This window comes from Ovis canadensis, chromosome 25, assembly GCF_042477335.2.
Source record: "Ovis canadensis isolate MfBH-ARS-UI-01 breed Bighorn chromosome 25, ARS-UI_OviCan_v2, whole genome shotgun sequence".
Lineage (NCBI taxonomy): Eukaryota > Metazoa > Chordata > Mammalia > Artiodactyla > Bovidae > Ovis > Ovis canadensis.
Window position 1 is genome coordinate 22,391,188 of NC_091269.1, and position 13,680 is coordinate 22,404,867.

General features: G+C 45.1%; 1 protein-coding gene across 9 annotated transcripts in view; it reads left to right on the top strand.

Annotated features, from left to right (window-relative positions):
• DISC1 (DISC1 scaffold protein) overlaps positions 1 to 13,680 on the top strand; it is a 488,958-nt gene that overhangs the window by 249,451 nt on the left and 225,827 nt on the right. For all 9 annotated transcript variants that reach the window (XR_011253159.1, XR_011253160.1, XM_069572613.1 and 6 more), the window contains one exon: positions 1,843 to 1,945. Coding sequence is in view for 7 of the 9 variants with exons in the window: in XM_069572613.1 (XP_069428714.1) it covers positions 1,843 to 1,945 (103 nt within the window). In the remaining 2 variants the exon portion in view is untranslated. The remainder of the gene's footprint in view (positions 1 to 1,842; positions 1,946 to 13,680) is intronic.

The following is a 13,680-nucleotide window of genomic DNA, read 5'->3' on the forward strand; positions in this document are numbered from 1 at the left end:
GGGGAGATTAAATTTTATGTTTTCTCTGGGCTCTGTGAACCCACCTGGGTTTTTATTTCTTGAATGGAATGTTGGGTTTTTGGTGAGGAAAGAAAGGTGCTTCTAAGTAACATCCTTTGTGGATTCCCCAGATGTCTTCACATATGTATTCATTGTTATTCAACTGTGCTCTCTGCACTCGCTGAACTGGAGGTTTTTTTAGGTAGTTCATTAATCTCAGTATAGGTAGCAATTGAATACAAGGTTTTTGCTCTAAATAAAAGAAACAAAATGTCATGTTTTAGCTTCAAACAAATACAAAATAGCCTAAGACATCTGGAAAAACAAACTGAGATTTAAGATTTTTGCTATATTTTAAAGATCAAGAAAGATGTAGGAAGTGAAATGCTAAAACCTGCAAACTTTCCTGAGATCTACTTGTCTATTTTTCAAATCTGGCTTCCCAGCAAGTATTTACCCTCAAGTTTTATTAGACAGCGTCCACTAGGAACTCTCTGCCCTTGATCGCAACATCTGTGCACCGTTCTTTCCTGCCTACTATGTGCCAGACACAGAATGAAATCCCCACTCCCATAGCGTGTGTCCTCCCCAGAGAGGCAAGAGGAAAACGAAGGAGAATGGCAGCAGTGTGTCCGTTGGAGAGGGCGTTATGGACAGACAACCTGCAGGGGCAGGTGGAGGGGAGGAAGGGCTGGGGGGTGCTTATGTTCTGTGGGTGATCCACACGGCCCTTCCTCCCAAGGCAAACCCTGTGGGCTGTGCCACCAGGGACAAGCCGAGCCACTCAGAGGAGGATGCCAGCATGCAGAGGCCCTGGGGAGGGAGCAGGGAGAGGGCTCCAGTTATTTACTTGTGGTTGTATCCACTTGTGCGAGCTCATCTCAGTTTCTTCCCTCCCTCTTCCCTGCTCCCTCCCTCCTCCCTGCTCCCTCCCTGCTCTTTCCCTCCTCCCTCCCTCCTCCCTGCTCCCTCCTCCCTCCTGCTCTTTCCCTCCTCCCTCCCTCCTCCCTGCTCCCTCCTCCCTGCTCCCTTCTCTGTCCCTGCTCTTTCCCTCCTCCCTGCTCCCTCCTCTCTCCCTGCTCTTTCTCTCCTCCCTCCCTCCTCCATGCTCTCTCCCGTCTCCCTCCTCTCTCCCTGTTCTCTCCCTCCTCTCCTCCCTCCCTCCTCCCTCCCTGTTCTCTCCCTCCTCTCCTCCCTCCCTCCTCCCTCCCTGTTCTCTCCCTCCTCTCCTCCATCCCTCCTCCCTCTCTGTTCGCTCCTCCCTCCTCTCCCTCTCTCCTCCCTCCCTGCTCTCTTCCTCCTTTCCCTCCCTCCTTCCTCTCCCTCCTCCCTGTCTCCTCCCTCCCTGCTCTTTCCCTCCTCCCTCCCTCCTCCCTGCTCTCTCCCTTCTCCCTCCTCCCTCCCTGGTCTCTCCCTTCTCCCTCCTCCCTCCCTGCTCTCTCCCTCCTCCCTCCCTCCTCCCTGCTCTCTCCCTCTTCCCTCTCTCCTCCCTGCTTCTCCCTGCTCCCTCCTCCCTCCTCTCTCCTCTCTCTCCTCCCTCCTCCCCCTCCCTCCTCCCTCCTCCCTCCCTGCTCTCTCCCTCCTCTCTCTCCTCTCTCTCCTCCCTCCTCTTCTCTCCCTCCTCCCTCCTCTCCTCCTCCTCCCTCCTTCCCTCCCTCCCTCTCTTCTTTCTTCCTTCCATCCTTCCTTCCTTTGTGTGTTGCTTGTTTTTTAAGAAATTGCCTGCGGTTATTCTGTATTGCCCCTTTACCACTTACAAACCTGGGAATCTGGCTGGTGCTCTGTCACCCTCTGATCTTTACCTGAGTAAATTCTGAGTCATGGCTGCCTCTCTCTTTCTAGGTGTGTATGAGTGAAAGACTCTGCAGTGCCCTGAGAAAGAAGGTTAACGATATTGAAACCCAACTGCCAGCACTGTTTGAAGCCAAAATGCTTGCCATCTCAGGTACCTGGGACAGAGGGGACGTGGAGATAGCTGGAGTGAGTGATGACAAATGCCGCACCCCTTTCTCGTCCTGGATTGACATTCTTCCTGTGCCTGAACGTTGTGTAGCATTCTACCTGTCACTTGACAACTCAGAGCCTTCCCAGGGAGTCTCACTGAAACTCATGGAATAGATGGGCAGCGTGGCTTCTTTATAAGGGATGGGTTGCTATTTTTTACTTGCTAAGTCGGGTCCAACTCTTGTGACCCCATAGACTGTAGCCTGCAGGCTCCTCTGTACATGGGATTTTCCAGGCAAGAATACTGGAGTGGATTACTGTGTCTTTCTCCAGAGGATCTTCCCGACTCAGGGATTGAACCTGCATCTCCTGCATTGCAGGCGGAGGTTTTACCACTGAGCCACCAGGGTACTCCTATAAGGGATGCATCAGTTCAGCTCAGTTGCTCAGTCATGTCCGACTCTTTGCAACCCCATGAATCGCAGCACGCCAGGCCTCCCTGTCCATCGCCAACTCCCAGAGTTCACTCAGGCTCACATCCATCGAGTCAGTGATGCCATCCAGCCATCTCATCCTCTGTTGTCCCCTTCTCCTCCTGCCCCCTATCCCTCCCAGCATCAAAGTCTTTTCCAACGAGTCAACTCTTCACATGAGGTGGCCAAAGTACTGGAGTTTCAGCTTTAGCATCATTCCTTCCATAGAACACCCAGGGCTCCTTCAGAATGGACTGGTTGGATCTCCTTGCAGTCCAAGGGACTCTCAAGAGTCTTCTCCAACACCACAGTTCAAAAGCATCTATTCTTTGGCACTCAGCCTTCTTCACAGTCCAACTCTCACATCCATACATGACCACAGGAAAAACCATAGCCTTGACTAGGCAGATGGACCTTAGTTGGCAAAGTAATGTCTCTGCTTTTGAATATGCTGTCTAGGTTGGTCATAACTTTCCTTCCAAGGAGTAAGCGTCTTTTAATTTCATGGCTGCAATCACCATCTGCAATGATTTTGGAGCCCAAGAAAATAAAGTCTGACACTGTTTCCACTGTTTCTCCGTCTATTTCCCATGGAGTGATGGGACCAGATGCCATGATCTTCGTTTTCTGAATGTTGAGCTTTAAGCCACCTTTTTCACTCTCCACTTTCACTTTCATCAAGAGGCTTTTTGGCTCCTCTTCACTTTCTGCCATAAGGGTGGTGTCATCTGCATATCTGAGATTATTGATATTTCTCCTGGCAATCTTGATTCCAGCTTGTGTTTCTTCCAGTCCAGCGTTTCTCATGATGTACTCTGCATATAAGTTAAATAAGCAGGGTGACAATATACAGCCTTGACATACTCCTTTTCCTATTTGGAACCAGTCTGTTGTTCCATGTCCAGTTCTAAGTGTGGCTTCCTGGCCTGCATACAGATTTCTCAAGAGGCAGGTCAGGTGGTCTGGTATTCCCATCTCTTTCAGAATTTTCCACAGTTTATTGTGATCCACACAGTCAAAGGCTTTGGCATAGTCAATAAAGCAGAAATAGATGTTTTTCTGGAACTCTCTTGCTTCTTCCATGATCCAGCGGATGTTGGCAATTTGATCTCTGGTTCCTCTGCCTTTTCTAAAACCAGCTTGAACATCAGGAACTTCATGGTTCACATATTGTTGAAGTCTGGCTTGGAGAATTTTGAGCATTATTTTACTAGCGTGTGAGATGAGTGCAATTGTTCGGTAGTTTGAGCATTCTTTGGCATTGCCTTTCTTTGGGATTGGAATGAAAACTGACCTTTTCCAGTCCTGTGGCCACTGCTGAGTTTTCCAAATGTGCTGGCATATTGAATGCAGCACTTTCACAGCATCATCTTTCAGGATTTGAAATAGCTCCACTGGAATTCTGTCACCTCCACTAGCTTTGTTCGTAGTGATGCTTTCTAAGGCCCACTTGACTTCACATTCCAGGATGTCTGGCTCTAGGTGAGTGATCACACCATTGTGATTATCCAGGTCGTGAAGATCTTTTTTGTACAGTTCTCCTGTGTATTCTTGCCACCTCTTCTTAATATCTTCTGCTTCTGTTAGGTCCATACCATTTCTGTCCTTTATTGAGCCCATCTTTGCATGAAATGTTCCCTTGGTATCTCTAATTTTCTTGAAGAGATGTCTACTCTTTCCCATTCTGTTGTTTTCCTCTATTTCTTTGCATTGATCGCAGAAGAAGGCTTTCTTATCTCTTCTTGCTATTCTTTGGAACTCTGCATTCAGATGCTTATATCTTATAGGACTCTTAAAAATGCAGGAGCACACATTATATTAAATAGCTATTTGTGTAGTTTGCATTTCCAGTTTCTGTTTCAGAGTTTAGAGATGAGATGTACTCTGGATGCCATGTAATTCTAGCCAGGGTTTCTACAGATGTATGTATCTGGAGATGCTTAGTGAGGGTGTGATCAGCCGCTTCCTGTAGGGGAAAGAGTGGTAACAGGAGACAAACTAATGTATTCAGAGTAACAACCTAGTCATAGATAAGAGATTTCTGGAGGATTTTCAGTGGATCATTATCCTTCCTTAATTTGGTAGTTATAAAGGGATATACTTTTCCATTAATCAGTAGGCTGAAAAGTCGAGTGTCTGAAAATAGGATCTTACTCTATCATTTGAATAGCACTTAAAGAAAAGATTTATTTAATTTATTGGCTGTGGGTCTTTGTTGCTGTACGTGGGCTTTCTCTAGATGCGCTGTGCAGTTTTCTCGTTGTGGTGGCTTCTTATTGTGGACCATGGGCTGGGTAGTTGTAGCCCACAGGCTTAGTTGCCCCGAGGCATGTGGAATCTTCCTGGACGAGGGATTAAACTGGTGTTCCCTGCATTCTTAACCACTGGACCACCAGGGAAGCCCCTGAACACTGCTTTTGAGCATTCCTCTGCGTTTGTTATTATTTTTCCACATCAGCTCTATCAGGTAGGAGGGAGAAACACTGTGATCCTGAGGAAGAGAGGGAGAGGTTGAGGCCCTGGAACGTGTCCTGTGGTCCAGTTAACCCCATTAACGGCATGCTGCTAGATCAGGGCTAGTGTCCAGGTGTGATGCATGGATTTTTAACCCAGTTATGCAATGACAGCCTGCTTTATAAGTTGAATGAATCCATAGCTCATCAACTCCAGAAGAATCATAAAAATTTAATGAAAAGGTATAATAATTACATGTATGGGTTTTAAATGGCATTTTAAGAAGGAATACAATAATTGGCAGCTTCTGCTCTTCAGATCATTAAACAACTAATGTTGGCAGCTAACGAGCAATTTGGTGCCTGGCGCAGTCACGCGTATTATTTACGGCCCGTAGAACACGCGGGCGCGCGTGTGGGGCTCGGCTCTCGACAGCTTCACATTCCATTTCCTTCGAATTATGGCCCCATTTGCTAAGAGGAAAAAAGATTGAATACAGTCTTGCTTCTGAATTAGGGTTTTTGCCTTTCTTGATCAATGTGTCTTTCTCAGGAATGCAGGTGGATGTGTCTCTATTAAGCCCAGGGGAGGAGATGTATCATTTGGGCAACAGAGAAACCCTCTTTCAAATGTGAATTATCTCCTGTTTAGGATCCCAGGAAAATTCTTAAGATGGTATCTTGCACAGAAGGCCTGAGTTTTCTGTGTAGTTTTTAGATCAGCTGAGAAACTGGTGAGAACTGATTGGATGAGGGGTTCCCCGAGTTAACTGGGGTGGGAACACACCCCCCACGTCCTATTTCCCGGACACTCTTGAGCCCCGTGGTGAACAGCCCTTTCAGTCCATGGACCGCCCTGTGGGTTGGATTGGTGACAGATGATCACCATCAGCTTCTGTGGTGGTGTTGGTTTAGTCACTAAGTCCCACTCTTTGCAACGCTGTGGACTGTAGCCCACCATGCTCCTCTGTCCATGGGATTTTCCCGGCAAGAATACTGGCGCGGACTGACATTTCTTCCAGCGATCTTCCTGACCCAGGGATCAAACCCACGTCTCTTGTATCTCCTGTGCTGGCGGGCAGGTTCTTTACCGCTGAGCCACCAGGGAAGCCCCTTAACTTCTGTACGTGATGCAGTTTCTATTTCCTTCTGAGCTGTGCTTCACAGCAGGGAGGGTCAAGGTGGGAAGAGGTACTCTCTTTAGGATTCTGGCAGGTCTGTTTTTGTATAGTCAGAATAGCAAACCCTCACTCTGTTAGACAAAAGCACAAACATCTCCAAGAGAGGCCTTTCTCTATTTTAGGATCTCTGTGAGGATGCTAGGACAATGCTCAGAGATTCTTAGAAGCCCTACTGAACGAGAGGACCTTATGGGATACCCTTAGGTTCTTAGAGGGCCTTTTGTTGGTCTGAAAGCGTCTAGATCTCCCATCCTGGTTTTGATCAACGGACTGAGGATATCCTCTTGATTTAGGAATCATCTGCCCTCTGCAGACAGGGGGAATAATAAAAATGCATTGGTTAGGTACAACAGCAGCCTGAAATCCTGTTTGATTTATGTGTGTGTGTATGCTTGCTTAGTTGCTCGGTTGTGTCCCACTCTTTGCAATCCCAGGACTGTAGCCCGCCAAACTCCTCTATCCATGAGATTTCCTAGGCAAGAATGCCATTTCCTTCTTCAGGGGATCTTCCTGACCCAGGGGTTGAGCCCGCGTCTCCTGTATTGGCAGGCAGATCCTGTACCACTGTGTGATTTGGAGGGAAATAGGAACATTCTTAGAAATAAAATTCGTTTTTCTAGGTAATACAAAATATTTGCTTCTCTCTAAAAAGTTCATGGTTTTGATCAATGGCCGGGGGATCTGATAGACTCAGTAAAGGTTTTTCAAAGATGATGTTTATCCAAGGTGGAACTAGAGACCTGCCAAATGAGAAGGAAAGGGTATTGTTGAAACCTTAATAGCAAGGGAGTCAACCACCATCACTTACGCTGTGGCAGAAGCTCCAAGGCAGACAGAGGAGTGGGAAAGCTTTGCAGTGGAAAAAAAAGGAGGTTCCAGCAAGGACTGGAAGCTGTTGGCCTCGGGGAAGCTAGGGGTGAGGTAACTAGAGCAGCCAGTGTGATTGCTTAGGGGAGCATATTTGGCTTTCTCTGATTGGTCCTAAGCTGGAAGCAGGGACAAAGGTTAGGGAAGCTGTTATCAATCAAGTGCTGGCTATGTAGGGCCAGTTGTTACAGAAGCTGTTGTTTAGCTTTGTGGGCTGTGGATAGAGAAAGCATCTGCCTGCCTACAAGTCTGCCTTGCAGCTGGCTGGCCTCCTCTGCTGGTTGCTGTGCTCAGGGCAGTGTTTCCTTGGTGCACTGCTGTAGGCTGGGTTCTGTTCTACGTATGATCTGGCCACTGTCTGTCTGTATACTTTGTCTCTCTCCAGGCAGCTCATTTTCTCAAGCTAGTTGAAGCAGTCTATGTTTTATGTATTAATAAAATCCTGTGTTACAGCGTTCTGTTCCCCGCATCTCCTCTATGCAATATGGCCAAAATGTTTGATGTGCAGAACCAGTCACGGAACTTGGCTCACAGAAGATGTTTTTCAGTGTCTCAGGAAATCATGGTGGCTGGAAGAAAGAAACAAAACCAGCAGAAAATAGCAGATTCTAGCTGAAGGAGCTACCACGGATAGGGGGATGGGTGCAGTTGGCTGGTGCTTGATTGTGGCCTTGACGTTGCTGAGGGCGGTGCCTAGAAGGCAGAGGGTGTGGACTTGAACTTGGAATTCCTCAAAAAATCTGGTGTCACACCAGAGAAGAGATGCAGAATTCTATTAGTTAGGGGTTTATGTTCAACACTGGCTTTCTTTCTTTTTCCCTAGTCAAGTATAGCTCAAATTTGGGTAGGCAGAAGAGGATGGGAAGACAGAGAAGCCTGGCGTGCTGCAGTCCATGGGGTCAGAAAGAGTCGGACACCACTGAGTGAACTGAACTGAACTGAAGAGGATAATTTTAGGAGAATCATCACAAATGGAAACACACTTGGCCCAGCGAGTACCATGCGTGTGCACGTCCCCGTGGGCGGACGTCATTGTGAGGCCTGGGCACTGACCAAGTGAAACAGCCCGTCTGAGCACAAGATTCAACTCGCCTTCTTGTGGTTCCCTCCCTGTGTGAATGACTTGTGGCCGTGTGCTTACCAAGTCCCTTACTGAACTGTATTTGGTAGAATGAGCACCTACCATGAGGTTGGAAGAACCAAGTTCAAGTTAACTAATCTAATGTGACATCTTCAAATTCCAAAGCTTTGTGACATTGGGAGGGTCACTCTCTGGATCTCCGTTTCTTCAACTAGAAAGCAGAGACAATGATTACAAGAGCCCCTTCTTGGATTTTTGGGAAGACTAAAGCAGAAGGCGATGGCGCCCCACTCCAGTACTCTTGCCTGGAAAATCCCATGGATGGAGGAGCCTGGTAGGCTGCAGTCCATGGGGTCACTACGAGTCGGACACGACTGAGCAACTTCACTTTCACTTTTCACTTCATGCATTGGAGAAGGAAATGGTAACCCACTCCAGTGTTCTTGCCTGGAGAATCCCAGGGACAGCGGAGCCTGGTGGGCTGCTATCTATGGGGTCACACAGAGTCGGACATGACTGAAGTGACTTAGCAAAAGGAGAATTTATCTATGAGCTCTATAATCTATGAGACTCAAGTAATGACCTCAGAAAGTAACTTGCAGATATCATGAAGCAGAGAAGAGTAAATATTTGAATTCAGAGACACTCAGGATATAGTTAGAGAGAACAGAATGGATGACATCAGTTTTAGCTTTGGCATACCCCTAGAAGTTTTTAGTTGTGTTATTTGTAGAATAAAATATTTTGACAGGTGCTTTAAAAAAACCTACTTGAAGGCCTATGTGCGGTTCCCTTGGGGCAGAGCAGGTGGGCATGTGTGCAACTTGATGCCCAAGCATATACGCACCCCTAAGATTCCAGGCTTTCCCCATGGCTCGGTGGTAAAAGAACCCACGTGCAGTGCAGGAGGTGCAGGCGATCCAGGTTCGATACCTGGGTTGGGAAAATCCCTTGGAGGAGAGCATGGCAACCCCTTCCAGTATCCTTGCCTGGAGAATCCCATGGACAGAGGAGCCTGGTGGGCTACAGTCCATGGGGTTGCAAAGTCAGACACAGCTTAAGTGACTAAGCACGCAGCACACAGATTCCCCTTGGCTTTAGGGAAGGCCCATCAGGGTAATGGAGACTGGGGTTACTGGGTCACTGATGGAACTTCTTTCACGGATTAACATTTCTTTTTTTCAATTTTCATCTAAACACTCTGGCCAGTTTCAGCAATCAGAGAGGGCTGCCTCAAGCCAGATTCACCTCCTGGGCTTGGATCTGAAGCCAAAATGCTTATGAAATATTATCGAGGGCACTGTCATGCTTTCTCATGGCATGGGTTTTGATATTGACTGTCTCTTTGGGAATTCACTCTCTTTCTGCGTATATGAAACTTCCACATCACTCTGTATTTTCCCAAGCCTTACCCCTTCAGATCAAGGAAGGTTCCTAATTAGTGATTGCTCTCATGTTTTATTGAGGCCTTGGTCTCTAGAGCTGGTGATGAGTTGCAGGAGGGCCTGATGATGTATTTGCAGGGCCCCTTCCATACTGGCACTCACTCCATCTCTGTAGTCTCTTCCTGTTTGTTTTGAGAGGTCTTGTCTCTGAACTATTCTCGGGAGGAAGTTGCACACTTGGCACCTTCTGCCTGAAGTCTCTGGGGCCCAGTTGGTGCTTACCCCACATTTTATTAACTCTGTAGCCTTGAGAATATGGCCCTGCAGGATGAGAGTGAGGGTGAGGGTTAGGTCTGGGGTATTGGTGGGGGCTCCCTCAGCCCAGGCTGAGAAGGGAACTTGAAGGTGCCGCATGTGCTGGGACTGCGTTGTGCATCGGCAACCACACCTCTGGGGCAGGTCCTTTGGCTTCTTTGGGGCCCTTCTGGGGGTTTCACCAGCAGCGGCCCTCGCTGGCCATTTTTCAGACAGAAGTCATGGATCCAGAAAAGTTTCAATTGTGTTTCCATTTACAGCTCAAAGCTTGTGGAGTCCAGCCTGCTCTGCTTATCAGGACTTTGGTTTTCCTAAGTGGTCTGAACCCACTGGCTTGACTTTGGGGGCTTCCACCAACTTCTTGGCTGCGCTAGGCTCCACCTCAGTCATATGCCTCCCACCAAAGATGAGGCTCTTTGCTTAACCAGGTTCCCATTTCTTCTTTGGAAACCTTGCGTTCTTTTCTGGAGAACCTGCCTGCATCTCCCTTTCTGGAATTATCTCCTTTCCAAGAACCCTTCTAGTGAATATTTGCATATATATATATATATATATATATATATATATATTTTAACCATACATCTTATCCCCCCCCCTCCTTTTTTTTGATATGTACCATTTTTAAAGTCTTTATTGGATTTGTTACAATATTGCTTCTTCTTCTTTTTTTTTTTTTAATGTTTTGGTTTTTCAGCCATGAGGCATGTGGGATCTTAACTTCCCACCAGGGACTGAACCCACACCGCCTGCACTGGAAGGTAAAGCTTCAACCACTGGACCACCAGGGAATTCCCCAATTTATCCCCTTTATTCAAGATAATTTCCTGGAGAGCAGGGACTGCGCCTGTTCCTTTCTGTATACGCCCACACAGTGATAGACAATAAATAGTCTCAAAAGATATTTATCCAGTCATGGAACTGGAAATTGGATTTCAGTAACAGAAATGATATTTTTTGGGTATTCAGAATGCCCTAACATGGAAAAAATTTTTGTAACCTTTTCCATATTTATATAATATTGAAATCTGCCTACTAAATAATCAAAATGAAGAAATAAATAGCACAGTCTATTATTCTGGAGACTTCTGGAGCTGTATTTGAGTTGGAAACTTGCCCTGCATTTTACTGCTATGGAACCTTCAGCAAGATATTTAATTCTCTAGATTTCACTTTTCTCCACTGTAAAGCAGAGATAACAACATGTATTTTAGTGAACATAAAATGAGCCATTATTTTATATAGTACTAAGAAAGAAAAATTGCTGTCAATTAAACAATGATGCAATGCTTTCTGTGGCTTAGACTTTTTATTTTATACTTACTGAAATAGCTCTTTGAGATGTACTTAAGCTTTTGAAAATTCACATATCACTCTTTAAAAAGAAAAATGTAAGGGCAATGAATTGGTTAAGGTTTTTCTAAAATGTTTCATATTCAGACTGAGTGTCCTGATACACAGTTTGACTCAAGTCAAGACTCCTGTTTCTCCATACATTATCATCCTCTGCCTGGGCTATTGGTGATGTAACTTTTTTCCTCCAAGAGTGAACTGTTTTCTATAGGATTTTCTGCCAAGCTGCTTACACCATTCTTCAAGTTTTAAATGCTGGTGCTTTCCTGATCTTACAAATCTATATCAACAGTTAGGACTCAAATGGTCCTTGCTGTGAGAGGTGGACCATAACGAAGGCTGAGCACCAAATAATTGATGCTTTTGAACTGTGGTGCTGGAGAGGAGTCTTGAGAATCCCTTGGACTGCAAGGCAATCAAACTAGTCAATCCAAAAGGAAATCAACCCTGAGTATTCACTGGAAGGGCTAAAGCTGAAGCTTCAATATTTTGGTTACTTTATGCTAAGAGCTGACTCACTGGAAAAGACCCTGATTCTGGGAAAGATTGAGGGCAGAAGGAGAGGGGTTGGCAGAGAATAGGATGGTTAGATAGCATCAAAACTCAGTGAATGTTAATTTGAGCAAACTCCATGAGACAGTGGAGGACAGAGGAGCCTGACTGCTGTCGATGGGGTTGCAAAGAGTCAGACGCAGCTGAGAGACTGAGCACATTCTAGAATGTAATATCATCAGAACCCTGTAGGGTACCCTCTCGTGTCTTTTTTGATTTGCTTCCGTGTCACTGCATGTATAAAGAGTTCATGCCTTTTCTTGGAGAGTGGCCTTCCCGTGTGTAGATGTATCGCTTTTTCTGCGTTCTCCAGCTGATGGATGTCTGTTGTCTTCAGTTTGGGGTTGTGAGTAAGGTGACTGGGAGGATCCGAGTCCAGAATTTTTGCTTATGTGTTTCATTTCTCTTGGGTAAATACTTAGCAGCGGAATTGTTGGATCACAGGATAGGTGTATGTTAAAGTTATAAGAAGCTGGCAGAACCCTTCTCCAAGTGGTTGTACATTTCAATCTCCACCATGTGGGACAGTTCCAGTAGCGGGTTGTCCTTGTTAACTGGTTTCAGTCCAATTAATCTGAGCCATCTGATTGGTTTTGCAGTGGAATCTCCACCGCTTTAATGTGCATTTTCCTGGCAACGCTTTTTCATATGCCTCTTGGCCGTGTGTATATCTTTGTAATGTGTCTGTGGCATCATTTGTCCACTTTCCAGTCAGGTTATTTGTGATTTAATTATTGAGTTGCAGGACTCAAGTCCTTCCTCAGATATATGTATTGTAAATATTTTCTCCCTGTTTGTGGCTTGCCTATGCATCTTCTTAATGGTATTTTTTGAGAAGTAGAGGTTTTTAATTTTGATGAAGTCCATTTATCCATTTTTTCTTTTATAATTAATATTTTCTGCAAAATAAATTAATATTTATTTTGAGAAGTAGAGGTTTTTAATTTTGATGAAGTCCATTTATCCATTTTTCTTTTATAATTAATATTTCTGCATCCTTTATAAAACTTTTGCTGACTCCAAAGTTAGATAAATATTCTTCTATATCTTCTAGAAGCTTTACAGCTTTCACTTCTTCATTTAGGATTGTGGTCCATCTCTAATTAAATTCTGTGTATGGTTTGAGGTGTGTATTAGGGTTACTGTTTTTCCCGGGTAGGTAGCTACTTGTTCCAGTATTTCACTGAAAGCACTCCTTTTTCCTCATTGACTTGCTTTGACACTTCGGTTGAGAATCACTTAGCTCTGTGAGTGTGGGTCCACTTCTAGACTGTCTGTTCGGTTCCATAGAGCTGTTTGTCTGTCTCTACGCCGGTACCATGCTGTCTGCATCTACTGTAACTTCATTGTTAATAAGAAATCAGGTAGCAGATGCCCTCTAACTCCGTTCTACCTTTTAATGATTGTTTTGGTTTAGCATTTTCTTGTACATTTTTAGAATAAGTTCTACAAAAGACTCATATGAGCTTTTGATTGAAATTATATTGAATCAATAGATCAATTTGGGGAAAATGAAAATCATAACAAAATTCAGTTTTAATATATGTATATATGGTGTCTGTCTAATTATTTAAGTCTTCCTTAGATCTCTCAGAAGCTTCAAAATGGTTTTCTGTGTCGAAGTTTTCTCATGTTTCTTTAAATTTATCCCCAAGTTTTGAGTTTTAAAATATACATAGTATTTTAAATTGTTTGCTGCTGGTATTTAGAAATACAGTTAATTTCCATGTATTGACCTGGATTGTATTGACCTGGATTCTTTCACCCCTGATAAACTCAATGTGCCATATATTTCACTTAAATTTTATAGAATTTCAGGTTTATTCTTGCAGTCATCTCTAATGCAGGTATTCAGTTCAGTTCAGTCACTCAGTCGTGTCTGACTCTTTGTGACCCCATGAATCGCAGCATGCGAGGCCTCCCTGTCCATCACCAACTCCCGGAGTTCACTCAGACTCACGTCCATTGAGTCGTTGATGCCATCCAACCATCTCATCCTCGGTCGTCCCCTTCCCCTCCTGCCCCCAGTCCCTCCCAGCATCAAAGTCTTTTCCAATGAGTCAACTTTTTGCATGAGGT